This window comes from Doryrhamphus excisus, chromosome 9 (assembly GCF_030265055.1).
Source record: "Doryrhamphus excisus isolate RoL2022-K1 chromosome 9, RoL_Dexc_1.0, whole genome shotgun sequence".
NCBI classification, from domain to species: Eukaryota; Metazoa; Chordata; class Actinopteri; order Syngnathiformes; family Syngnathidae; genus Doryrhamphus; species Doryrhamphus excisus.
In genome coordinates this window covers 1,158,285-1,186,266 of record NC_080474.1, presented here as the reverse complement: position 1 = coordinate 1,186,266, position 27,982 = coordinate 1,158,285, and the positions used below count along the sequence as shown (strand labels likewise).

The 27,982-nt window shown below is 48.2% G+C and overlaps 2 protein-coding genes across 3 annotated transcripts; both read right to left on the bottom strand.

Annotated features, from left to right (window-relative positions):
* Positions 1-313: 313 nt before the first annotated feature.
* Positions 314-13,622, bottom strand: LOC131136276 (zinc finger E-box-binding homeobox 2-like). The gene is made up of 6 exons (XM_058082957.1): positions 13,192-13,622; positions 4,826-4,981; positions 4,563-4,754; positions 4,258-4,463; positions 4,021-4,123; positions 314-2,116 (listed from the first exon to the last, which is right to left on the bottom strand). Exons 1-6 carry the CDS (start codon positions 13,247-13,249, stop codon positions 366-368), a joined length of 2,466 nt encoding a protein of 821 aa, XP_057938940.1. The 5' UTR covers positions 13,250-13,622; the 3' UTR covers positions 314-365.
* A 3,722-nt stretch (positions 13,623-17,344) lies between these two features.
* si:dkey-230p4.1 (trichohyalin) lies at positions 17,345-27,427 on the bottom strand. 2 transcript variants are annotated; one of them, XM_058082952.1, is made up of 21 exons: positions 27,290-27,427; positions 25,427-25,589; positions 25,078-25,212; positions 24,893-24,970; positions 24,747-24,817; positions 24,488-24,653; positions 24,315-24,421; positions 23,974-24,204; positions 23,490-23,553; positions 22,017-22,136; positions 21,822-21,946; positions 20,349-21,743; positions 20,228-20,276; positions 20,095-20,172; positions 19,833-20,026; positions 19,628-19,755; positions 18,793-19,547; positions 18,597-18,668; positions 18,084-18,521; positions 17,745-17,963; positions 17,345-17,680 (listed from the first exon to the last, which is right to left on the bottom strand). In XM_058082952.1, exons 2-21 carry the CDS (start codon positions 25,565-25,567, stop codon positions 17,480-17,482), a joined length of 4,767 nt encoding a protein of 1,588 aa, XP_057938935.1. In that variant the 5' UTR covers positions 25,568-25,589; positions 27,290-27,427; the 3' UTR covers positions 17,345-17,479. The 2 variants fall into 2 exon arrangements, with proteins under 2 accessions (XP_057938935.1, XP_057938936.1); XM_058082953.1 differs by lacking the exon at positions 27,290-27,427 and adding an exon at positions 27,037-27,215.
* Positions 27,428-27,982: the final 555 nt, after the last annotated feature.

Below are 27,982 nucleotides of genomic sequence, written 5' to 3'. Positions count from 1 at the left end.
AGGCGTACATACCGCTGTCTGTCTTCTTCATCTTCAGTTCGCTATCTGTCAGCTGGTCCAGACCTGAAAGATAGTCCGCCGCCCCATCCAGCAGCACCCCCTGACACACACACACACACACACACACACACACACACACACACCATTGTCTCACTACAAAAGGATAATCCCACACCTGTTAATGGAGAGACACCTTCTGGCACCCCTCCGACACCCCCCACCGCCATGATCCCAAGTCTGGACAGAGCTTAGATAGCAACCTAGGTAACCCCCCCCCCCCCCCCCCCCCCCCCCCCCCCAACCGCCCCCTTCCTGCAGAACAATATAATGAACTTTCTAACACGCTTCGTCAAGAAGTCTAAAAATCATATTCTTACCTGGAAGCCATTTTTCTGGGCTTTTTTACTCGTCTGCTGCGTGTCAGCAAACGTGGCCACCCTGCTAGCATAGCTGTACGCCATCTGGGGCAGGAAGGCCATGGAGTCCAGTACGGGGTAGGTGGCCTGGGTGGGCGACATGAAGGTGGGGGAAGGGAAAGCGCCGTGCGGCGGCAGGGAGGTGTAGACTGGACCTGCGGTGAAGGCGTTTATGCCAAAAATGGGACTCGCACTTTTTTCCACGTGATGGATATCAGAGCCCGGGACTTCTTTCTTGACTTCGACCGGGTCTAAGGGTCCTGTTGTTTTGCCCGGGACATCTGGCTCGCTTTCGGTTTCCATGCTGAACCTGTTGGGTCTGGTTGCCGGGTGCTTTGGCACGGAAAGATCCAGTGGCGCGTCGCCGTGAACTTCCTCCAAGACGAGGCTGTTTGGCGTGTAGGAGCTACTCTGGGAATGTTTGGACGGGGTGGAGGACAGGTTGAGGGGCGATGGACTGTTGTGGTCCAAAAGATCCGGTGTCTTATCTGCTGTTCTGCCGGCTCCAAAGTGTCTGGAGAAGACGTCGGTGTTTGTGAACTCTCCGACAGGAAGTGACATTGGCGAGTGTCCCAAGATATGCTGTGGGTCGGACCCGTTCTCCTCGGAAAGGGGTGGCGGCTTCTTCCACTGTTTGAACCAATCCTTAACGGACTCTTGAGGAAGTCCTACAGCAAGTGAGATCTTGAGAAGTTCATCCGAGTTGGGCTCGGAGTTCGAGGCCAAGTACGCCTTCAGAACCGATACATGATCCTTGAAAGGGTTGATGGGACTGGTGCTGGGTTCCTTCTTGGACAGGAGCCATTCTGAGGACTCCAGCCCGTGGTAGCTGCTCAGACCGAGCTGGGCCGGCTGCAGAACTTCTTGGATCTCCTCATTCATTTTGCAAAGGTAACGTTCATGTTGATGAAGCGGAATCGCTCCCGGGAATGTCTTCTTGCAGAACTGGCAAGAGTATGGAACCAGACGGTTCTGGCTGTTGGAGGATTTGTCTTTGTTGACCAGTTCAGTCGTCTGCTTGGTCTGAAGCTTCTTGACCATCTCCGGTTGCAGCCTGGAGTCCTCCATGGCCCCCTTGGCCTCGCTGACCATTTCTAGCGTGTAGTCAATGATGCTCTTGATGGGGCCGCTTGAGTCCTCAGCCTGCTGAGTCATCTGCTCCTCCATGTGGGCCCCCATCTCCTTCATGTAGGCTCGGAGCTTGGAGACCTGCTCGGGGTTCTTGTCCGTCTTTTGTCTGCACACTGTGCTGTCCACAAACTGAAGGACCTTCTGGACATCATTCAGGTTCCCGAGGGTCCCTGGCAGAAGCAAGTCCATGCCTAATCCCGCCAGAGGTTGAAGGGGGCTATGCGAGGAGGACTGGATCCCCATGGGGCTTCCCGGGAAGCTGTTTGCATAGACATCAGGTCCCCCAAACCTTTGCTGAGAGGCCATCAGAAACCTGTACTCATGCATGTCCATCATCTCCGATTTGCCGAGCGGATGGAGTTGGCCATTTTCCATCTTGTGGTGAAGATGGGCAAGGGCGGGGCTATCGGGGGATGACGTTGAGCATTTTGGGGAGGAGCCGGCCTTGTTCCGTGCCCGTCCGTTGAGAACCGTCAATCCGATGCACTTCTTGCTGCTGATGTGGGAACTGTAAGAACCCGAGTGGGAGAAGCGCTTCTTGCAGTTGGAGCACTCGTACGGTTTTTCACCTGGAAGCCAACGAGAAAACATTCCGTTAGAGGATGCCTCGCTTCGGGGAAGACCGACTTCCTAGACCTGCAACCATTTGGACTACACTACCACCCTTTTAGACTGAACCTGCAACCATTAGGACAAGACTTCCTAAACCTGCAATCATTTGGACAAGACTTCCTAGACCTGCAACCATTTGGACAAGACTTCCAAGACCTGCAACCATTTGGACTACACTACCACCCTTTTAGACTAAACCTGCAACCATTTGGACAAGACTTCCTAAACCTGCAACCATCAGGACTACACTTCCTAAACCTGCAACCATTTGGACAAGACTTCCTAAACCTGCAACCATTTGGACAAGACTTCCTAGACCTGTAACCATTTGGACAAGACTTCCTAAACCTGCAACCATCAGGACTACACTTCCTAAACCTGCAACCATTTGGACAAGACTTCCTAGACCTACAACCATTTGGACTACACTACCACCCTTTTAGACTAAACCTGGAACCATTTGGACAAGACTTCCTTAACCTGCAATCATTTGGACAAGACTTCCTAGACCTGCAATCATTTGGACAAGACTTCCTAGACCTGCAACCATTTGGACGAGACGTCCTAAACCTACAACCATTTGGACTACACTACCACCGTTTTAGACTAAACCTGCAACCATTTGGACTACACTACCACCCTTTTAGACTAAACCTGCAACCATTTGGACAAGACTTCCAAGACATGCAACCATTTCGACAAGACTTCCTAGACCTGCAACCATTTGGACAAGACTTCCTAGACCTGCAACAATTTGGACAAGACTTCCTAGACCTGCAACCATTTGGACAAGACTTCCTAGACCTGCAACCATTTGGACAAGACTTCCTAAACCTGCAACCATTTGGACAAGACTTCCTAGACCTGCAACCATTTGGACTACACTACCACCCTTTTAGACTAAACCTGCAACCATTTGGACAAGACTTCCTAAACCTGCAACCATTTGGACAAGACTTCCTAAACCTGCAATCGTTTGGACAAGACTTCCTAGACCTGCAACCATTTGGACTACACTACCACCCTTTTAGACTAAACCTGGAACCATTTGGACAGGACTTCCTTAACCTGCAACCATTTGGACAAGACTTCCTAGACCTGTAACCATTTGGACTACACGTCCTAAACCTGCAAATCTTTGGACTACACTACCATCCTTTTAGACTAAACCTAAAACCATTAGGACTACACTTCCTAAACCATTAGGACTACACTTCCTAAACCATTTGGACTACACTTTCTAATCCTGCAACCATTTGGCCTACCACCCTTTTAGACTAAACTTGCAACCATTAGGACAAGACTTCCTAAACCTGCAACCATTTGGACAAGACTTCCTAAACCTGCAATCGTTTGGACTAGACTTCCAAGACCTGCAACCATTTGGACAAGACTTCCTAGACCTACAACCATTTGGACTACACTACCACCCTTTTAGACTAAACCTGGAACCATTTGGACAAGACTTCCGAGACCTGCAACCATTTGGACTACACTTCCTAAACCTGCAAATCTTTGGACTACACTACCATCCTTTTAGACTAAACCTAAAACCATTAGGACTACACTTCCTAAACCATTTGGACTACACTTTCTAATCCTGCAACCATTTGGACTACCACCCTTTTAGACTAAACTTGCAACCATTTGGACAAGACTTCCTAGACCTGCAACCATTTGGACAAGACTTCCTAGACCTGCAACCATTAGGACAAGACTTCTTAAACCTGCAACCATTTGGACTACACTTCCTAAACCTGCAACCATTTGGAGAAGACATCCTAAACCTGCAAATCTTTGGACTACACTACCACCCTTTTAGACTAAACAAAATTTTGGACTACTTTGGACCCGGACTCACCGCTGTGGATGCGCAGGTGTTCCTTCAGGTGATGCTTGTACTTGAATGCTTTTCCACATTCGCTGCACTTGAACTTTCGGTTTCCGTTGCCGTCGTTGAGAATCTGCAGACAGGAAGAAGACGCGTGTGATGTCATGGATGGAAAGCAGGGAGAGACCACCGGGGACCCGGGGTGGGGTGGGGGGTGGGGGGGGGGGTTTAAATGTTGGGAGAAAAAGTTTAAAGGAAATGACCGACCTGCTCCTGGATAGGCTGGTGAGCGGTCATGTGACGCTGCAGCTCCGCGTGCTCGCTGAAGGTGTCGGCACACACTCGACAGGTAAATAGCTCCGCCCCTTTCCGATGACGAAATCTGATGTGCTCCTTGAGGGGCGCCACACGCTTGTAGCCGCGCTCGCAGAACGGGCACATGAGCAACCCGGCCGAGTCGCCGAGCGGCAGATCTGCGGCGAGAAAAGAAGGTGAGAGGTCACGACGGCGGCGGCGGCGGCGGCGGCGGCGGCGGCGGCGGCGGCGGCGGCGGTCCGTGAGGCTTTGCTCACCGTGTTCACTTCCGTCACGACCGGCGCCCTCGGGTGTGCTCAGCGGCGTCAGCTCCGCGGGGGCTTCTGGGTAAATGATGGCGGTGTCGCCGCGTTCCAGGTACTCGGCGATGGTCGCCGGGTGACAGGCGCTCTCGTCCGCCGGATGTCCTGGGAAGCAATCATGTGACTGGGAAACACCTGGCTGCCTCACTACGGGGGGGGGGGGGTATAACGGCGTATGAAACGTGTACGGCGAACACGGCGCTGACGCGGCCATTTACCTCTGACAAAACGCTCCGTGTCGTCACAGAGCCTCCAGCTGCGGCTGACCTCTGACCCGTCGTCAAGCAGAAGGGCGCCGCCAAACCGGGGCGACGCGTCCGGTGTCTCGTCTTCCTCGCTGCCACGACTCAGGCCGCTCTCTTCATCGTTTAACACTGCAAGAGAAAATTAGATGAAAAACAAGCGACGGACAGGAAGTGGACCTCACTATTCATCATACTTCTTGTTGCACTTTTTCACGGTGCTACAATGTGTAATCCAATCACAGAGTCACACGTTTTACCCAACAACCAGCCTCTGGAGGAAGACTGGAAAAAAGGAGGAGTTGCCTCCAAAATGGAACTAACCCTCACCTCAGCTGCACGGTGGTTGAGTGGTTAGCGCGCAGACCTCACAGCTAGGAGACCCGAGTTCAATCCCACCCTCGGACATATCTCTGTGTGGAGTTTGCATGTTCTCCCCGTGCATATGTGGGTTTTCTCCGGGTACTCCGGTTTCCTCCCACATTCCAAAAACATGCTAGGTTAATTAGCGACATGCAGTCAGCCGTGAGAGGAGTTAGCCTCCCAATTCGTGTGGAAGTGTTACGTATTTGGCCTCTTACTATGACTCCCACTATATGTTTCACTTCAAACACTTTCTTAAGTTTAGAATAAGTAAATTGGAGGCTAGCTTGCGATGCTATGCTATGGTATGCTACATTCCAAAAACATGCTAGGTTAATTAGCGACTCCAAATGTCCATAGGTATGAATGTGAGTGTGAATGGTTGTTTGTCTATATGTGCCCTGTGATTGGCTGGCCACCAGTCCTCTCGCCCGAAGACAGCTGGGATAGGCTCCAGCACCCCCCACAACGAAAACGAATGAATGACTTTTAAATTTTTTTAATTAAAAAAAACATTTTAATTTAAAACTTTTTTTATTTTTATTTTTTTTAAATGTTTTTAATTTTTTTTTAATTTTTTAATTTTTTTTTTATTTTTTGTCACGTACTGAAGTAGGAGGTGATATGACCATACAACAATGACATAGTTTTAAAATTGATTTTATTAATTTTTTATTTTTTTTATTTTGTTTAAAAAAATGTTAAAATTTTCAAAATGAAAAAAAAATATTTTTAATTTTTTGTCACGTACTGAAGTAGGAGGTGATATGACCATACAACAATGACATAATTTTAAATTTTATTTTATTAATTTTTTATTTTTTAAAAATTTTGTTTAAAAAAATGTTAAAATTTTCAAAATGAAAAAAAAATATTTTTAATTTTTTGTCACGTACTGAAATAGGAGGTGATATGAGCATCCAATGCCATAATGTGTACCATAGTAAGTGTCAATATAGTGATATATATATATATATATATAGCATATATGTGCATTGTTTGATTCCCTTACTCAATCCATTCCATAGTTTGATTCCACATACTGAAATGCTATGGCTAGCATAACGTAGTCCTAGCATAGAAGTGTTTCAAATGTACTTCTTCCCTGAGATCATATTTCTCCTCTCTTGTAGAGAAGTATCGGATGACATTTTTAGCTAATTGGTTATTTTTTTTAGCATTTTAGCATTATTTTAACTGTTTGAAGATGAACTATATCAGCAAGTTGAAGTATTTGTGATTTAAGAAATAAGGAGTTAGTATGTTCTCTGTAGGCGGCATTATGAATTATCCTTACTGGCCTTTTTTTGCAGTACATTTAGCGAATGAGTGAAGATTGCTTTTATAGTTATTAGCCCATATTTCCACACAATAAGTAAGATATGGTAGAAGCAGAGATGTTTATGTTGTACCATAGTCGTTTATAGATAGTTTATTTGAATTTCTATGACTACATTTGTGTCAAAGTGAAAGTAAAAAGTATATTTTCACAAAAAGCCGTCCCCCTTTTTTGGTTGGGAAGTGAAAGCTATGTTTTACTGCTGATTACTTAAGACGTTTTCTTATGAAAGACGGGAGTATAATCTTTGTTTTGGTATATATAATATTTTCCGTGCCTTTAAATATCAGTAACAATTAGCAAAAAAAATCTTTAAAAAAATGTCTGGGATTGATTGAGTTAAGATCCAACCATGCAAAAAGTACATTTGTGTACATCATGTGACCTGTGTTTACTGGAAGTTATGACCCAAAAAAAAGTCGTCAGTTGCTTGTTTTTTGTTGCCATGAGAACTTAAAAGTTAAAAGAAGCTAGCGAGACGAAATGAGTCAAACGTAAAGTCTTCAAAGTGTCCACACAAGAAAAAAGGGAAGGACACAATTGTGGTGTGTGTGTGTGTGTGTGTGTGTGTAGGAAGTTGATCGTGTAATCAGTGTGAACACATTGAAGGCTATGAGACACTCCCACCGTGTGCACTTCCTCATTCAGACACCAGGTGGCGCCAATGAGCACGTTTCAACACAAAGTCAGCTATCATCTTTTGAAAACAAACGAGTCTCATCAACTAAGAGGAAAAGATCATGAAAAAATGCCCATGTGACTTCCTGGGCGTGGCTCTGGGTGGAGTCACATGGTAGACCACCTGGACAAGGTAGACCACCTCGCGCTTGAATCCAGCAGCATATCCTTACACCGTCCTGACTATTGCATCATCACTTTACTTCCTCTTCCTGACCGTCATCCAATACACCAGTGGCAGTTAAAGCCCCGCCCCCTTCATCGCCACCAGCAACATCAAACACTGTGTGTGTGTGTGTGGGGGGGGGGGGGGGGGGTTGATGTCAACCTCACAGCGGACAGAGTCCCAGCAGATCCAAGCAGCGCCCAAAAAACACATCCACAGTATCACATGTACACACACACACGTATGCACACGCACACGCACACGCAACACGCAACACAAGGCGGTTCCAAGAAGGTTTGCAGAAGTGAAAGTGCTGACAAGGTGGCGGACGCAGGAAGTCCACAAAGTTGAAGAGTCATCAAGTTTCCTGTCAGACAGGACCTCAGGTGGACCGTTGCTCGACATCCCATAATGAGCTCAACTCACCGTGTGATTGGTCGAGCCAATCAGAGCGCAGCCCACGCACCAACGGGCTCCACAACTCCGCCTCTCGACGCCGCGTCTGAAAGGCGCCTGAGTGGCGTGGAAAAAACGGTGAGCAGGACTTTTGTCGCACGTTCAAGTCCTCTTCCGTGGACGCCACCGACCGAGGTGCGAGCATGCGAACCAGCACCAAAACCACGTGAAACCACGAGTCAGCACACGGCAAAGAGGAAGTACGCCTCATCACAATCACACCTCCTGGACCACACCAGTGTCAGGACCTGGACCAAGACTGGACCGTGCTCCTTGGACATGACATTACAACCACAAAGACCAGCACAGCACTGGACCAGAGTACTGGTTTAAGAGCAGAAGACCAGTTTAAGACCACAGTACTGGTTTTATACCAGAGTACCGGTTTAAGAACAGAGTACCGGTGTAAGAGTAGAAGACCGGTTTAAATCAGAGTACTGGTTTAAGAGTAGAAACCGGTTTAAGCCCAGAGTACTGGTTTAAGAGTAGAAGACCGGTTTAAGACCAGAGTACTGGTTTAAGAGTAGAAGACCGGTTTAAGACCAGAGTACTGGTTTAAGAGTAGAAGACCAGTTTAAGACCAGAGTACTGGTTTAAGAGTCGATTACCGATGTAAGACCAGAGTACCTGTTTAAGACCAGAGTACTAGTTTAAGAGTAGATTACTGATGTAAGACCAGAGCACCGGTGTAAGACCAGAGTACTGGTTTGAGAGTAGGAGACCAGTTTAAGACCACAGTACTGGTTTAAGAGTAGATTACTGATGTAAGACCAGAGCACCGGTGTAAGACCAGAGTACTGGTTTGAGAGTAGAAGACCAGTTTAAGACCAGAGTACTGGTTTGAGAGTAGAAGACCAGTTTAAGACCACAGTACTGGTTTAAGAGTAGAAGATGGGTTTAAGACCAGAGTACTGGTTTAAGAGTAAAAGACGGTTTTAAGACCAGAGCACTGGTTTAAGAGTAGAAGACCGGTTTAAGACCAGAGTACTGGTTTAAGAGTAGAAGACCGGTTTAAGACCAGAGTACTGGTTTAAGAGTAGATTACCGATGTAAGACCAGAGTACTGGTTTAAGAGTAGATTACCGATGTAAGACCAGAGTACTGGTTTAAGAGTAGAAGACCAGTTTAAGACCAGAGTACTGGTTTAAGAGTAGAAGACTGGTTTAAGACCAGAGTACTGGTTTAAGAGTAGAAGACTGGTTTAAGACCAGAGTACTGGTTTAAGAGTAGAAGACCGGTTTAAGACCAGAGTATTGGTTTAAGAGTAGAAGACCGGTTTAAGACCAGAGTACTGGTTTAAGAGTAAAAGACTGGTTTAAGACCAGAGTACTGGTTTAAGAGTAAAAGACTGGTTTAAGACCAGAGTACTGGTTTAAGAGTAGAAGACTGGTTTAAGACCAGAGTACTGGTTTAAGAGTAGAAGACCGGTTTAAGACCAGAGTACTGGTTTAAGAGTAGAAGACCGGTTTAAGACCAGAGTACTGGTTTAAGAGTAAAAGACTGGTTTAAGACCAGAGTACTGGTTTAAGAGTAGAAGACTGGTTTAAGACCAGAGTACTGGTTTAAGAGTAGAAGACCGGTTTAAGACCAGAGTACTGGTTTAAGAGTAGAAGACCGGTTTAAGACCAGAGTACTGGTTTAAGACCAGAGTACTGGTTTAAGAGTAAAAGACTGGTTTAAGACCAGAGTACTGGTTTAAGAGTAGAAGACTGGTTTAAGACCAGCAGAGCAGTGGAAAGGTTGAACTGGATTAGTCCAAGAAGTCATGTGGTCTAGAGGAGGAGGAGCATCTAACCTGATTGTGTCTTCCAAGAGGATGGTGGATAATCGTTTGTATGTTAGCATTAGCATTAGCATTTCACCTCAGATGTCATTACCGCCTCGGGACACAAATACCCCCCCGACCCCCTTTCCCGGGCAATCTTGCCCCAAGGCTGTGAGGCGGACCGTGTCCACCGGGTCATCTTTTCCCAGACTGCTCTCGGGCACGGGGGCGGGGTCCGATCCTCTCAGGATGGACTGTTAGCGTGACGACAAAGCGCTACCATGCTAACCTTTCCAAAGTGTCGGGTCTACTCCAGCCCGCGGTGACCTCGTTGTCGCACACCGAGCGACTTATCGACTGACCCCAAAACGCCCATCACATCATCCCCATCGCCAGTCCACACTCCCACCACGTGTCATCACAGATGTGGACCCTGTCCCACGGGGACAACCTGTGGACACGCCGAGACGTGGCGTTGGTGTGACAAAGCGGCGATGGAGGAGGGGGCGGGACATCAACAATCAGCTCATTCTTTGAGTGATGGCGCGACTGAGCGTGCTCCACTCTGACATAAGCACCTTCTAGTTGGGGGGGGGGGCAACAATGAGGCCAGGGTGTTGATGGGGGGGGTGATGGGGGTGGGGGACACGCACCGCAGTGCACTAAACCCACCAACCCCCCCGTGGGTGTGTGTTGGGGGGGAGGGATTATGGGGGGGGAGAATGGATGCTAACCGTGTTTGACATGCTACACAAAATACCCCCCCCCCCCCCGAACCCCCCACCACCACCATTTAGGATACGCGGACCAATAACTACATTATTATTATTATTATTATTATTATTATTATTATTATTATTATTATTATTATTATTATTATTATTTGCCACTTCAGATTTAGGTGGGATAAAGTGGACTACTTCACAGTAAAGTGGACTAAAGCGGACTATTTCAGAGTAAAGTGGACTAAAGTGGACTACTTCACAGTAAAGTGGACTAAAGCGGACTATTTCAGAGTAAAGTGGACTAAAGTGGGCTACTTCACATTAAAGTGGACTAAGGTGGGCTACTTCAAATTAAAGTGGACTACTTCAGATTAAAGTGGACTACAGTGGGCTACTTCAGATTAAAGTGGACTAAGGTGGGCTACTTCAGATTAAAGTGGACTAAGGTGGGCTACTTCAGATTAGAGCGGACTAAAGTGGGCTACTTCAGATTAGAGCGGACTAAAGTGGACTACTTCAGATTGAAGTGGACTAAAGTGGGCTACTTCAGATTGAAGTGGACTAAAGTGGGCTACTTCAGATTAAAACGGACTACTTCAGATTAAAGTGGACTACTTCAGATTAAAGTGGACTAAGGTGGGCTACTTCAGATTAAAGTGGACTACTTCAGATTGAAGTGGACTAAAGTGGGCTACTTCAGATTAAAGTGGACTAAAGTGGACTACTTCAAATTGAAGTGGACTAAGGTGGACTACTTCAGATTAAAGTGGACTACTTCAGATTGAAGTGGACTAAGGTGGGCCACTTCGGATTAAAGTGGACTAAAGTGGACTACTTCAGATTAAAGTGGACTAAAGTGGACTACTTCAGATTAAAGTGGACTAAAGTGGGCTACTTCAGATTAAAGTGGACTAAGGTGGACTACTTCACAGTAAAGTGGACTAAAGCAGACTATTTCAGGGTAAAGTGGACTAAAGTGGACTACTTCAGATTAAAGTGGACTACTTCAGATTAAAGTGGACTAAAGTGGGCTACTTCAGATTAAAGTGGACTGGGGCGGCATGGGGGCCATGGTAGTTGGGTTTGGTTCTAGGAAAGACAAGATGTCCATCAAGTTCTGTGAGGTGATGATGATGATGATGATGATGAGACACAAGAAGGAACTGAGAAGAAAAGCAACATGGACTTCCTGATGTCCATACATGGTCATAAAGGTGGGAGGGGCTTAGTGCTGGAGGACAGAGAGGAGGAGGTGTGGACGTGCAGATGTCCCCCCCCCCCCCCACACCTTCATCCCGCCATTTGCTATTGATTCTTCCGTGTGTGTGTGTGTGTGTGTGTGTGTGTGACCTTGCCGGAGGAGGTGGGCCAATCAAATGTGTCTTTGAGGGCGGGGCCACAATGAATGTGAACGGCGTCTGCGATGACCTTTGACTCGTCATCCAGTCCACACTGGAAGTCCACTCGGACCCCCGCCAACTATGGCAGCCACGCCAGGGGGCGGAGTCAGACAGTCAGATGGCGTCAGATGGCGATGGAGGCTTGTCAATCACCCGTGTCATGTGACTAGCTCCACCTTCACATCTGTACTCTATGTACACATACGCTATACGTGTACTCTATGTACACATACGCTATACGTGTACTCTATGTACATATACGTTATACAAGTACTCTATATACATATACGCTATATAAGTACTCTATGTACATATACGCTGTACAAGTACTCTATATACATATACACACAGCATATACTACTACTGTCACATACATTGGTTGGAATCTATGATGAAGAGGAATATTTATTGTAATCTATTGGGATTATGACATGAGATTATTAGTAGTTATTGTACTATATTAAAGGTAGCAAATCAAAGATTAATAATATTTTAATATATAAAATAATAACATGAAAATGCGTGTTTTAATGTATTAAAATTATGAAATAAAAGATGTGCAATATACATAAGTATAACATCAAATATTGTTTTCATGTAAATTAACAGTGAATAATATTTATTTAAATATTTTAAGTATTGGATAAAATATGAATATTTACTTTAATATTTATTGTTTTAACATTGGATTAACAGAATAAAATGAATGATATTTTTACATATATAGTGTATATTAAAGTATGAGAAGGTAAAGATGAATGATATTTCTACATATATAGTGTATATTAAAGTATGAGAAAGTAAAGATTAATGATATTTCTACATATATAGTGTGTATTAAAGTACGAGAAAGTAAAGATGAATTATATTTCTACTATATAGTGTATATTAAAGTACGCGAAAATAAAGATGAATGATATTTCTACATATATAGTTTATATTAAAGTATGAGAAAGTAAAGATGAATAATATTTCTACATATATAGTGTATATTAAAGTATGAGAAAGTAAAGATGAATAATATTTCTACATATATAGTTTATATTAAAGTATGAGAAAGTAAAGATGAATAATATTTCTACATATATAGTTTATATTAAAGTATGAGAAAGTAAAGATGAATGATATTTCTACATATATAGTGTATATTAAAGTATGAGAAAGTAAAGATGAATGGTATTTCTACATATATAGTGCATATTAAAGTACGAGAAAGTAAAGATTACTGATATTTCTACTATATAGTGCATATTAAAGTATGCGAAAATAAAGATGAATGATATTTCCACGTTAAAGATGAATATGAGCAGACCAATAGAACCAGCAAGGTGGTGATGGACCAGGCCACGACCCACATGGTTCCAGATGCGGGAACCAAGGTCGGACCGCGGCGGGTCCACGGTCCGGATGGCCGGACGGTGCGTGCGTGAGTGCGTGTGATGTCTCTTACCGTTCTTCCTGCGCGGGTTGGCTTGTTTTCTCCTCTTGAAGCGCGCACGCTCCTCCATGACCCCTCACCGTGTTCACACGCACGCTCGCACGCCGTCGGGTCCACCGGTACCATCCACTTTTTGTCCACCGGTACCATCCACTTTTTGTCCACCGGTACCATCCACTTTTTGTCCACCGGTACCACGCATCCACTTTTTGGCAGGAGGAGAGCGCGCGCTCACCCGCACGTGTCCACGCCGTCTGATGACTGAGAGCTGGGCGACAGACACGCACACGCGCACACACACACACACACACACACACACACAGAAGAGGGCGGACACACACACTTACTTTGATGGACACTTGTTGTTTGTGACGTAACACACCTCCAAGAAACTTGAGTGACGTCACGCCGCCGAGGATCGTTCCTGACAGGAGCAGAAGTCACATGACCCCTCACCCCACCCCCCCCCACCCCCCCAGTGTCATTCTTTTCCCGCCTCCGACGGCTTTTTAAAGGACTTTTATTTTGTAACATAGCAGGAAGCGTGGTCTTTCATCTTCAGGTCACACGTGACTGGTGATTTGTCAGCTGTCAGTTGAGTGACAGCGTCTCAAACGACCGCCATTTTCGACTTCCTGCTGGCGGTTGGAAGAGTTCAGATAAGTGGTTGTCATAACGACGCCCGGAAGGACCTGACAGGACCCACCGTGCTGGAACACACCAGCGGGGACCAGCAGGGACCAGGAGTGACTCGCGGGGACTGACAGTGACAAGTGGGGACTAAGAGTGCCAAGACGTGACAAGCAGGGACTAGGAGTCCCAAGAAGTGACTAGCAGGGACTGACAGTGAGACTAGTAGGGACTAGAGGAGACTATAGCAGGGAGCAGAAGCTACAAGAAGTGAGTAGTAGGGACTAGGTGAGACTAGTAGGGACTAGGTGAGACTAGTAGGGACTAGGTGAGACTAGTAGGGACTAGGTGAGACTAGTAGGGACCAGGAGTTATAAGAAATGAGTAGTAGGGAGTAGGTGAGACTAGTAGGGACTAGGTGAGACTCGTAGGTACCAGGAGTTATAAGAAATGAGTAGCAGGGACTAGGTGAGACTAGCAGGGACTATGTGAGACTAGCAGGGACTAGGAGTTATAAGAAATGAGTAGCAGGGACTAGGTGAGACTAGCAGGGACTATGTGAGACTAGCAGGGACTAGGAGTTATAAGAAATGAGTAGCAGGGACTAGTTGAGACTAGCAGGGACCAGGAGTTGTAAGAAGTGACTAGCAGGGACTACGTGAGACTAGTAGGGACTAGGTGAGACTATAGCGGGGAGTAGAAGCTACAAGAAGTGAGTAGCAGGGACTAGGTGAGACTAGCAGGGACTATGTGAGACTAGCAGGGACTAGGAGTTATAAGAAATGAGTAGCAGGGACTAGGTGAGACTATAGCAGGGAGCAGGAGCTACAAGAAGTGACTAGCAGGGACTACTTGAGACTAGTAGGGACCAGGAGTTATAAGAAATGAGTAGCAGGGACTAGGTGAGACTAGCAGGGACCAGGGGTTAAAAGAAGTGACTAGCAGGGACTAGGTGAGACTAGCAGGGACTAGGTGAGACTATAGCGAGGAACATGAGCTACAAGAAGTGACTAGCAGGGACTAGGTGAGACTAGTAGGGACCAGGAATTATAAGTAGTGACTAGCAGGGACTAGGTGAGACTAGGGGGCACTAATTGAGACTATAGCAGGGACTAGGTGAGACTATAGCAGGGACTAGGTGAGACTATAGCAGGGACTAGGAGGGACTAGGTGAGACTATAGCAGGGAGCAGGAGCTCCAAGAAGTGACTAGCAGGGACTAGGTGAGACTAGTAGGGACCAGGAGTTATAAGAAGCGACTAGCAGGGACTAGGTGAGACTAGCAGGGATTAGGTGAGACTAGGGGGCACTAATTGAGACTAGGGGGCACTAATTGAGACTAGCGGGCACTAATTGAGACGAGGGGGCACTAATTGAGACTAGCAGGGACTAGGTGAGACTGGCAGGGACTAGGTGAGACTGGCAGGGACTAGGTGAGACTAGCAGAGAGCCGGAGTGAATGTCAGCCATCAAATGCCTCTGTCTGTGGTTATCATCACGTGTGTGGTGTTTAGTAAGAGAAGCCAAAGAAAAAGCTAAGGGTAAGTCATCACTACAGACCAAAGTCCTTCATCTTTGGAATATTCCTGCTTGAGCAGACACGGACACGTATGGACGTTGGACACGTTTTTGGACGCGGTACAGCTTCCCCGCGTCCCGGAGCGCCAGGAGTCCATCTTGGGACAGGAAGTGAAGCATGTGGACAGGGCAGGAGAAGATCTACTTCCTGTTGACACATTGTGCCGGTGGCCTCATTCACACGCTGCCAGAAGACAAGACGCCACGATGTCCTTTCAATGCGAGCACAGGGACAGGAAGTGTCCCGCCGAGGGTCACTTCCTGTCATCGCGCCAGCACAACATGGCCGCCAGACGTGATGCCAGCAAGCGTGTGACTTGGCTGAGCCGGCAGACTTAACCCCGCCTCCACAAGAACTGATGAGCACCTTGTCCGAGTCCTGAGTCGGGACCAGAAAGACAACAGAAGACGAGGAGTCATGAACACATGGCAACATATCATAGCAACGGAATAGGGACCACACGTACGGCGGCCATTTTCCTCCACGCACCTTCGCAGGACACAGGACGTTGTCCCGCTCTTCCGTTGTTGGCAGTTGTGTGACGGTTGGAAGATGGCCGCCTCCAGATCAGGGGCCAGGTCCCCCCCAACCCCCATCAAATGCACCCCCAGTGGGCAGCGGTCCCGCCATCTGTCCTGGACGTCCTGCTGGGAAACAAAGTCCACACCCAGTGGGGGTACAAGACTGATGTACCTAAGTCACTAATCCAGCTGAGCTCCTAAAACGAGAACAACATCACCGTCACATGACCACGTTAGCATGATGCTTGTTCGTTAGCCAACAAAATGATCCATTATCCGAAAACTAGCTTTCGCTTGATTTGATTGACAGGACGAGGACACCCTGCGGTGGTTGTCATGGGAACGCAAGTCTTGTTGTCCCGCCGGCCCGCGGAGACACTTCAATGACCACTTAGTCTCAGTGACTGCCATGACAAGTCCACAGGAAGACGAGCGACCTGATGTGGAGTGGGAGTTGGCGGCAAGAGGACATCATGCAGCTTCATTGTCCACCACTGGAGGGCGCCTGGCTCAGCATCAAAAGCCTTGTTCAGCAACAGCAACACAAACAAAACACTTGGGACGTTTACCCACAAAGCAAAGACATTTAGTGAGGACAGGGAATACACGATGACGGCCAGTAGGGACATAGAGTCACAAAGTGAAGTCCAAACTCCATACAGCATACCCAATCCATCAGACTGTATGCAAAGCGTTTACACTACAGCGTACTACATAACCCACAATACATTGCGCGACTAACCGAGGCGAAATCTACAGGCTGAAGCTGATTTCACTTTAGCTCTAAACTCTTTAAATACATAACTTTGAGATTTTTTTTTACATCGGGCGAGAAAGTGGCCGTTTTGATACCGAGTGTGCCATTTATTTGTCCAAATACCAACCGTTTCCAATTTAGTTCGGACGAATTCGGCAACATTTAAGCTAGCTAGTGAGCAACGCACTTCCGGTTATTTTCATAAAATACAACACCCCCTTACTTTTCTCATTCAAAAAACTATAGTGATAAATCACTGCTTTTGTATTGAAAACAAGAAGCGAACCAACTCGCAATATATCATGCTTTGACACAATTTACAATTTAGTTCTAACGAATTCGGGAAAATCTAAGCTAGCTAGTGAGCAACGCACTTCCGGTAAGCTAACCAACTCGCAATATAATCCTGCTTGACACCGCCGTTTGGACTGAGCGCGTCGCGGTGACGTCACGTCGCGTTGTATCCTGGGTAATTTGGGTATTTCGCATACTGTCAGTACAGACACACTGCATACTCAAAAAGTTAGTATGAGTAGTAGGTAAGTATGCGGTTTCGAACAGCCTTTGTGTCCTTGTGCCAAAACAGCGGCAGTAGCAGGGTGGTTGACTTCCGTCTGCTGCCACCGTGTGGCGCACACGGAGAATGACGTGCTGTGAGAAATGATCTTCAACAAGCAAAGACAATCGAAGAATATTTTTGTATTGATAAAACATCTGACATGTATGACGTAACATCCTGTTGGTTTTGATACTTATCAACAGCAATAAATAAATAACACTGTCATGAAATACCCTTTTTCTCCTCAGTCCCCTGTCACGATTGGCCAAGTGACATGCGAAGCTCCTCCTTCCTCAGACTGCCGTCCAATCGCTGCGTCTCTGACTGTAGAACTGACGCTATTGGACAGAGAGTGACGGCCACCAAAGAGTCACTCAGTTTTTTCCCGCACGGCTTCTGCACCGACATCGCCCTCTGCTGGCTATCGACCGCCAGCGCCACGTGAAGTTGACTCACCTGAGGAGAACATATTAGATAGTGTCCATCCTGGTATCTCACCCCTACTGTGCTGTACATGTACCTGTCTCAGTGTGTCTCTCTCCGTCTTCAGTCTCTTCTTCTGCTCTTTCAGATGATGGCTTTTCTTCTGGGCCCGGTCCAGCTTCAGCTCCAGGTAGGCCACGCAGCTCTGCAACAAGAGTCTGTCAGCTGATCCTTCACGTGAAGCGCTCTGACGCCTGCGTTGGAGGTCCTCCATCTCCCATCCGCTCTCAGGCGTTCTCCGAGTGATGACACGCGCCTTTGGGGAGAACATCAGGACACAATGAGCCTTCAGGCGTCAGGCTCCTCCCCCGAGGAACCATCAGGCCTGGGTGATCTCCCAGTGGTGTTTTGACAGGACTCGGACATCAAAGCTAACCTCGGCGTCGTTTTGCATGTGTCGCCTCCTCGTGTCCTCCTCCTCCAGGACACAGCGCACCTTCTCCTCCGTGCTCATGCTGGTTCTCGTTCTCGAGCGGTCATGCTCATCCCGCGTTTCAGACGGCACCTCGTCCCCGAGAGCTTGGACATCCGCTTCTACGGTTCTTAACTCCACATCCTGTTCCTGATCTCTTTCCTCCTCATCTCTCTTCATTTGCTCCTCATCTTCTTTCTTCTCCTCCTCGGTCTTCCATAGCTCTTCTCTTCTCCATCGTTCTCCTGCCTGTCTGCTCCCCTCGCGCAGCGCCTGCCTCAAATCCTCCTCCAGATTTCTCAGCTTGGCCTCCAGCTGATCGACTGTAACTCCTCGATCATGACTGGTCTTCTTCTCCCCCTCTAAGGCGCTCCTCAGACGCTGCTCCTCTTCGTGGCTCTCCTGGGTAAGACGGACATCAGCGATCATTGCAGGACCGTGACAGGAATACAGTTGCTATGGAAACAAGCTACACACATGAAGGCGTCGCCTCAGAGTCTTCATCTCCACCTCCTCATCCTCCCGGGCCCGAGTCTTGCTGTCCTTCACCTGGACACAGAAGCAACGTACCTTCAGCGCCACCATCAGGACAGGAGCAGGTTCCTCATCCACATTAGGAGCTTCATCTCATCTTCTCATCTTCTACATGGCAGGGGTAATATCGCTATTGTACCTGGTTCTCCAAGGCTTTTAGGTTGACCTCCATCACCTCCACCATGTGCTGCGCTCCTTTAAGTTCTTCCTGCGCCTCGTTTCTCCTCCACTCTTCCCTCCTCAAGTCCTCCCTAAGAGCCCTGGCCACCTCCTCGGCCCTCAGGAGCTTCTCTTGTGCCTTCTGTGTCTCCATCACTTGCGTCTGCTGCAACTCCCGCCATGCTGCCTTCTCTCTTAGGGCACATTCCTCCTGAGCTGCATGGACCTCCTTGTCAATCAAAGCTTCTCGCCTCCTCTTCCCCTCCTCCTCCTCCTCCTCCTCTTGGGTTTCCTCACAGCCGTCTTCCGGTTGCCTCCTCTCTTCGTGACGTCTCCTCTCCATCTCTCTTATTCTGTGCTCCTCCTTCTCTTTCAGTGTGTTTCTCAGCTGCTGGATCTCCAATTCTCGCTCCTCCAGCCTGCAGGAGATCTGGGCAACCTCCTTGGCACTCAGTTCAGCCTGTGTCCTCCATTGGATCACTTCTTCCTCCAATTCCTCTTTCTCGATGCCCGCGTGGAGAATCTGCATCTGCTCCTCCTTCCCTTCTTCTCCGTCTTTTTCTTTCGGGACCACGTCCACCTCCTTCGACGCCGCCTCCTCCTTCTTCTTCTTATTTATCGCTAACTCCTTCCTCGTTCTTTGCCAGACTTCTCTCCTCTTCTTCTCCAGCTCCTCCGTCCTCCTCGCTGCCATCTCCCTCTGGTGCAGCTCCTCCCTCAGACATTGCACCTCACCTTCAGCGGGGAGGAGAGAAGGAGAAGGTGAGTCCTCCAGCAGATGGACTGAAAGGCGAAGAAGAAGAAGAAGTACTGACCGCCGAGCGCGTCTTTGGCCTGCTGCAGCGTCTGCACGTGCGCGCTCAGGCGATTTCGCTCCTCGTTGGCGCGCTGCAGCTGCGCGTGGCGCTCCTCAAGCTGCTCCAGCAGAGACAAGGAGCGGGACCTGAAGAAAGCCAAGAGCTGACACTTTGGACCCTGACCACGTCTCGCGGCGCACCTCCTGCGCGTCCGTCAGCGCACCTCAACTCCCGCGCCTGCTCATCCTGATCCTCCTCCTGTCTTTGCAGAAGTTGTCGCATCTCCTGCAACCTCCTGCTCTCTCGCTGCTGCTCCTCGTGGAGACGCTCCATCCCGTCCATGTCCTTCGCTGCCTGTTGTAGCTGCGTCTGCGCTTGCATCAGCTCCTCCAAAACAGAGGCGTGCTGAGAGGAGCGCTAAGGAGAACACGAGAAGGTTCTGGTTCTTCTAATCCTGTTATCTTATGGATGTTGAGAAGACCAACCTTCATCAGAGCGTCACTGGCGTTGGCCGCCTCTTCTTCTGCTCTCACTCTGGCCTGCTGGTGACCTTCTACCGTCCCCTACGGGACAACGTTTGAGTTTGAAGGACCTGAATAAAAAGACACTGAAGCTCACCTTCAGATCTTTGATGATGGCTTCTTTCTCCAGGAGCTCAGCGTCAAGTCTGGGAAGGAGAAACAACACGGTAGACCTCGGTCAAGTCGCATGGCCGTCACAGTGGTGCTCCTCGTCCTACCTCTGCTGAACATCGACCTCTCCTTGATGGACTTCCTCCTCCTTGCGCTGAAGCTCCGCCTCTTTATTAAAAAGCTCCTCCTTCTCCTTCTGTAGCTCCTCCTCCTTGGATTGCATATCCTTTTCCCTGCTCCGAAGCTCCCCCTGTCCTTGACTCAGGACCTCCCTCATCCTTTGTAGCGCCATCTCCTTGCTCTTCACCTCCTCCTCTTCTTTGTGCAGCTTGTCCTCCATTTTCTGTAGCTCCTCCCCCTTTCTCTCGACTTCCTCCTCCTTGTTGCCAAGCTCCACCTCTCCTTGATGGAGCTCTTTCCTGTTCTTCTGTAGCTCCATCTCCTTGCTCTCCAACTGCTGCCTCTGGCCACGGAGCGCCACCTCTTGTTGACGGAGGACCTCCTCCCTCTTCTGTAGCGCCGCCTCCTTGCTCTCAACCTCTTCCTCCTTGCAGCCAAGCTCCACCTGTCCTTGAAAGAGGACCTCCTCCTTCTTTTGTAACTCTGCCTCTTTTCGGCAAACCACTTCCTCCTTGCGGCCAAGCTCCACCTCTCCTTGACGGAGGAGTTGCTCCCTCTTCTGTAGCGCCGCCTCCTTCCCGCGGACCTCTTCCTCCTTGCAGCCAAGCTCCACCTGCTCTTGAAAGAAGACCTGGTCTCTCTTCTGCAGCTCCTCCTCCTTTCTACGGACCACTTCCTCCTTGCCGCCGAGGTCCTCCTCTCCTTGACGGAGGATTTCCTCCCTCTTTCGTAGCTCCGCCTCTTTTCTCTCAACCTCCTCCTCCTTGTTGCCGACCTGTTCTTCTCCTTGACGGAGGAGTTCCTCCCTCCTTTGTAGCTCCGCCTCTTTTCTCTCAATCTCCTCCTCCTTGTTGCCAACCTGTTCCCCTCCTTGATGGAGGATTTCCTCCCTCTTTTGTAGCTCCGCCTCTTTTCTCTCAATCTCCTCCTCCTTGTTGCCAACCTGTTCCTCTCCTTGATGGAGGAGTTCCTCCCTCTTTTGTAGCTCCGCCTCTTTTCTCTCAATCTCCTCCTCCTTGTTGCCGACCTGTTCCTCTCCTTGACGGAGGATTTCCTCCCTCTTTTGCAGCTCCGCCTCTTTTCTCTCAACCTCCTCCTCCTTGTTGCCAAGCTCCACCTGTCCTTGACTGAGTACCTCCTCTCTCCTCTGTAGCTCCACCTCCCTGCTGCCAAGCTCCGCCTCTCCTTGACAGAGGACAGCCTCCCTCTTCTGTAGCTCCGCCTCTTTTCTCTGAACGCTTTCCTCCTTCCTGTGAAGCTCCACCTCTCCTCGAAGGAGGACCTCCTGCCTCTTCTGTAGCTCCGCCTCCTTGCTGCGAAGCTCCACCCCTCTCTGCTGCTCCAGCTGTTGGCGTGGAGATGGAGATGTGGTCTCCTGCGTTCTGTGAAGGAGACACACGGACGTACGGTCATGACAGATCTCTTCCTGATGGAGGACAGGTTGATTGACAGCTGCGGACCTGCTCATCACCGTGTCAGTGCTCTGTGCACTTTTGTGAAGAATGTTGTCTTCCTCCAGCTGTCCCAGTCGCATCTGAAGATAACGGTTGTCCTCACTGAGGCGCCGCGCACTAAGCTCCGCCCTCTGACAAACACATCACATTCACTGGCGCGTCTGCGAGCTGCGAGCGTAGTTCCCGTGTGTTGGTACGCACCTGCACTTCCTGCTGTCTCCACTGTAGGGCGCTCTCGGTGGCAGACAGGATGGACAGCAAGGAGGACGTGTCCTGACCGACGGCCGAGTGGGCGGGGGCGCTGCCGTCCAGCACCCGAGACTGACGGCGAAAGAAGGAAGTTGTTGAATTCAAAGTCAGCGTCTCAGTTTGGCACACTTGTGGACTTAGACTCAGTGCACTTAGCCTTCTGAGTGCGTATGCACGTGCTAACGAGTACGCGCTTGTTACACAGAAAAAGGTGAGCGCACAGTACTGGACCCTTACCACCCTCAATGGTGGCCATCTTGGCTGCGTAGAGGAAGGGGAGGATCAACCCTTATGAGAACTAGACATGACATTTATTGCAACATACGTCTGTGTGTATGCTAGCGGCCCCGCCTCCAGACTCACAAAAGGGCCTAGTACAGTGGTGGGCAAACTACGGCCCGGGGGCCACATCCGGCCCGCCAAGTGTTTGAATACGGCCCGCCCAATCTTTCCAAAGTATTTCATTTAAAGTCAACATACAACCTGGCATCATGGCCTGAGCCAACCTTTTCATGGTTGTATCAATTTCGTTGTTTGACATGGTCTGTTGTTTACAAAGTGCTCCTGAAAAAAGAGACACAAGCACATAATAATAATAAAAATTAAAATAATAATTATTATATTATTATTATAACTATTATGATTATTATATTTATTATATTAATGCTAATTATTATATTAATTATATATAATAATATTGTTATATTGGGTGGCACGGTGGTCTAGGGGTTAGCGCACAGACCTCACAGCTAGGAGACCAGGGTTCAATTCCACCCTCAGGCATCTCTGTGTGGAGTTTGCATGTTCTCCCCGTGCATGCGTGGGTTTTCTCCGGGTACTCCGGGTTTTCCTCTCACATTCCAAAAACATGCTAGGTTAATTGGCGACTCCAAATTGTCCATAGGTATGAATGTGAGTGTGAATGGTTGTTTGTCTATGTGTGCCCTGTGATTGGCTGGCGACCAGTCCAGGGTGTACCCCGCCTTACGCCCGAAGACAGCTGGGATAGGCTCCAGCACCCCCCGCGACCCTCGTGAGGAAAAAGCGGTAGAAAATGAATGAATGAATATTGTTATATTTGCATATTTTACATAATAATAATAGAATAATTATTATTTTAATTATTATAATATTTTATTATTTTTTAAATATTTAAATATAAATATAAAATAATAAATAATAATAGCAGATTGCATGACAATTTTACAGATACAATAATACCAGGTGGACTGTTACGTGTAAAATATATAGTCTGCCACCCGCGAGTCAAAAAGTTTGCCCACCCCTGGCCTAGTACCATCCTCCTTTGGTGTCCGGACATTAGGGAGTGTATTCAGGAAATGAGTTGGAGAGTGACCTTGCTAGCCGTGTTGACATCCTGATCATTTGGTCCTTCATCGAACACTTAACCTAACTGCCACTCACCAGCTTGATGACGGCCCGAGCCACAACCTCCAAGTTTGCGTCTCGCTCCCTCCGCTCCAGCATCCTGTAAGACATGAGCCTTGCTTTGCGTACGCTAGCCCGGTTAGCGTACTCCAATCAGAACGTTACACACACTATGATAGCTGCGGAGTCAGCAATGTAACAAAAGGGGTGAAGACCACTCCTCAGTTCCAGAAAAAAGCCAATACACGGTACAGTGATGGCGCGGCTTTTGTCCGAGTACGCCGCTTTTTTTCCCTCCCATATTCCAAAAACATGTTAGCTTAACGACTGTAAGCTAAGACTTAACACCTTAATGAGGATAAGCGGCATAGAAAACGGCTGGATGGATTATTATTGGCGGTGGAGTGGATGGACCAGAGATCCATACCGGCATCCATCCTCCAAACTACAGGTATTACTTGTGTACATTGTGTATTTTATACTACATGACATCACATATGTGTAACGTCTAAACAAATACCTGTCCTCTGGCTCCACTTCCAGCTCTCCAACGGTGAAGGTTCCAAGGGTGGAAGAGGAGACGGAGGAGGTGGGAGGCTGGGGCGGCCGCTCGGATGTGAGAGAGGTCAGGAGGTCGGCGGGCGGAGGAGGCAGGGGGGAGAGCTTGATGAGGTGCAAGGAGGCGGAGTCACAGCTGGACAGGACCGACAAGGAAAGACGGGAGAGCTCCGCCTTCAGCTCCAACAGATCTCTGTACACACACACACACACACGCACACACACACACACACACACACACACACAAGCATGGAGGACGTGAATGTGTGCGCGCATACACGAGCAAGGCACTCCTCGCACTACCTGTCGGCGGCGGTTCTGACAGCGCGGCAGTGTTGTCTGAGCGCCATCACGGACCGCCACACACGCAAGAGCTGAGCCTGCTGCCGCGTCACGTGACCTGACACACACTGGACACCACACACCGTGATGACATCACTGCCACTCTGCCCCCCATGCGGCGCCAGTCACCGCACCTCTCTCTCGTGCTGCCAATCACACGCTCGGCGCTCCGCCTCCTCCAGAGCTCTTGTCAAATCACGCGTCAGCTCACGCACGTCCACTCGCAGGACCTCGTTGGCCCGCTCCGATTGGCTGAGGTGCAGCCGCAGAAAGGAATTGGCCTCGTTCAAGCCGGAAGCCCTGCACAGTGCACGATATTTACCACCTTCTTCCTGTACTGCATTTTAATATACTTGTACTTGTACACGCAGTACGCAACATCCAAACGCCTACCTTTGTTGTTCCTCTTCAAGCCTGATGAGGGCGCTCTCCAAAGACTCACACTTGTCCTCGTTGATACTTTGCTACAAAAAAACACACACATGCACGTAGTACTACACAATGAAAGAAGTGTAGTAGTACTATGTAGTAGTAGAGACCTGCGTGTGTACTAGCTTGGTGGTCTGTGCTTTGAGTTGAAGGTCCAAGCTGTGACATCGATCTCTGTACTCCAGCACCTGCACACGTTCACCTTGTTAGCAGTGACGCAAACACCAGCCTGTCTCTCTCTGCAGCTGACAGGACAGCTAGCGCTAATGCTAACGCTAACGCTAGCAGGCGTCACCTTGTTCTGGAGCCGGTGGACGAGCAGAGCCTGACGGGCCTCCCTCTCCCTGGCCTCCCGGACCTGCCTCCTCCACGCCCTGTGCTCCTCCTCCTGGTGCTGTGGGGCCAGCGAGGTGGCTAATGATAGCTCCAGCTGCTCACAAAGTGGATTTTTATTAGCTTATTAGCTTAAGTAGCAACTTTTACCTTTACATTATGCTTTCAACATGCTTTTGTGACATTTAACTGTATTTTTTTTACAATGTGCTGTTGCCCAATAAAAAAAAAAACAAGTCGTGGGCTGCAAACGGCACGCAGGTCGCACTTTGGACTCCTGTGTTTTAGCCGATCTGCGCCCCCACCCTCACCCGCTCATTGAGGGCCCGGTTCCTGGACGCTAGCTCCTCCCTTTCCGCTCGACTCTCCACAAGTTCCTCCTGCAGCAGCCGCACTTCCTGATGTAGCTCCACCCTCTCCTGTTGCCAGCCAATCAGCAACTCTGAGTCCATGGCAGGAAGCGGACACGATCAGCTGAAACACAATTGAAGCTGCAATTATTGTGAGCTTGTGTAGGACGCACATCATGGATACTTGGCAGGCACACATTGATCATCCACCAGGAGGTAAAATATTAAGATATTGTCAAACTCCTCTTCTGCAACACCTGGCAACTTCCACACTACATGGCAACTTGTATTCTACAACACCTGGCAATTTCTACACGACATGGGAACTCATATTCTACAACACCTGGCAACTCGTATTTTACAACACCTGGCAACTTCCACATTACATGGCAACTCGTATTCTACAACACCTGGCAACTTCTACGCGACATGGGAACTCATATTCTACAAGACCCGGCAACGTGTAGACTGCATGGCAACTACCACATTACGTGGCAACTCGTATTCTACAACACCTGGCAACTTCTACGCGACATGGGAACTCATATTCTACAACACCTGGCAACTTACACATTACATGGCAACTCGTATTCTAGAACACCTGGCAACTTCTACACGACATGGGAACTCATATTCTACAAAACCTGGCAACTTCTACACGACATGGGAACTCGTATTCTGCAACACCTGGCAACTTCTACACAACATGGCAACTCCTATTCTACAACACTTGGCAACTTCCACATTACATGGCAACTCGTATTCTACAACACCTGGCAACTTCTACACGACATGGGTACTCATATTCTTCCCGACCTGGCAACTTCTATACAACATGGCAACTTGTATTCCACAACACCTGGCAACATCTAGACTGCATGGCAACTCGTATTCTACAACACCTGGCAACTTCTACACGACATGGGAACTCCTATTCTGCAACACCTGGCAACTTCTACACAACATGGCAACTCCTATTCTACAACATCTGGCAACTTCTACACGACATGGCAACTCCTATTCTGCAACACCTGGCAACTTCTACACGACATGGGAACTCATATTCTGCAACACCTGGCAACTTCTACACAACATGACAACTCCTATTCTACAACACCTGGCAACCACTATACAACATGGTAACTCCTATTTTACAACACCTGGCAACCTCTACATGAGATGGCAACTCGTATTCTACAACACCTGGCAACTTCTATACAACATGGCAACTCCTATTCTACAACACCTGGCAACTTCTATACAACATGGCAAGTCCTATTTTACAACACCTGGCAAATTCTATATGAGATGGCAACTCGTATTCTACAACACCTGGCAACTTCCACATTACATGGCAACTCGTATTCTACAACATCTGGCAACGTCCACTCAAGATGGCAACTCGCATTATACAAAATGTTTCCACGTTAAGAAGTGTCCGAACAAATAGTCCATAAGCACAAATAGTAGCAGTGAATCCCACTTTCGATAAGGCAACTTGAGTGTGGTTGTCATAGGACCCTCCTTCAGCAAGACCCCGCCTTTAGTGGCCGTTAGGTCCCCTTGCTTGCCTGAGAAGTGATGGATGTTGACTTTGTAAGGCTGTGCTTCTTCGTAGTACAAGCACCTCCATTAATGTGCGATGACACAATCTCTTCCCACAATCTCTAGTAGTAGTAGTAGTAGTAGTAGTAGTAGTAGTAGTCGTAGTCGTAGTAGTAGTAATAGCAGTGGTAAGGTGGTAAAAGGGGAGTAAACGTTAGTAAGAGAGTCCACTGAAAGCTGTAAGAGCTAACAGGCGGGGAATAAAGCGTCTTTGTTTACCTTTCCAATGGACCGCTCAGCTAACCAAACGTCCAAAACAAGCTTCAGTCACCATAAAAGTTACCAAAAGATGCTTAAACTTCTTCTGCTTCCGCTTTTTCTTCTTCTTCGTGCTTCTGCCTCTTCTTTGTATTTGTCTATTAACGTCGGCTGCAAATGCGAGTGGTGCAATAGCGCCACCCTGCGGATGGGAATGATAGCAGTGGCTATTTTTATTTTTATGTAATTCTGGGTCCATAATTTGAGTCCAAATGTGGATAAATAGAGCAAAATTAAATATTAACTCATTCAATACCAAATATGTATTTATACATCTTTTACATTCTTTTGTGTGAGAGGAACTCAAGTGTACTCCAACAAATGTTACTGTAGTTTTAATGCATACAAACGACCACAAGATGGCAGAAGTGCATTTGATAAGAGCTTGGCACGGATCCCTGTCATAGAAAAACACGCTCCCCACCAAGGAGGATGTGTACAAGCGTGGGGGGGGGGTACCTCCAGTGGCCCCCAGGTAAGGCCCCCCCATATACAGTAACTTCTCTTGCCTGCTCCTTCCTGCCAGAGACCTGGTAGCACCTCATCATACACAGCATCCATGGAGATGCTTCGGGCCTCCCAGCATGCTTTGCGGTACTTGTTTTAGCTATGAAAAAGGCTAATAGGGTGCCTCGAGTTCCTCTGAACATCTCT

Bases quoted from the DNA above. Each gene is read 5' to 3' on its own strand.
- LOC131136276 (XM_058082957.1), bottom strand. From the start codon at position 13,249: ATGGAGGAGCGTGCGCGCTTCAAGAGGAGAAAACAAGCCAACCCGCGC. The intron at 4,464-4,562 runs GTGAGCAAAGCC...TTCTCGCCGCAG, and splicing joins TCGTGACGGAAGTGAACACG to ATCTGCCGCTCGGCGACTCG. The intron at 4,124-4,257 runs GTCGGTCATTTC...TCCTGTCTGCAG, and splicing joins ACCAGCCTATCCAGGAGCAG to ATTCTCAACGACGGCAACGG.
- si:dkey-230p4.1 (XM_058082952.1), bottom strand. From the start codon at position 25,567: ATGGACTCAGAGTTGCTGATTGGCTGGCAACAGGAGAGGGTGGAGCTA. The intron at 23,554-23,973 runs GTATTTGTTTAG...CATGTCTTACAG, and splicing joins GAAGTGGAGCCAGAGGACAG to GATGCTGGAGCGGAGGGAGC. The intron at 18,522-18,596 runs GTGTGTAGCTTG...CGTCTTACCCAG, and splicing joins CTCTGAGGCGACGCCTTCAT to GAGAGCCACGAAGAGGAGCA.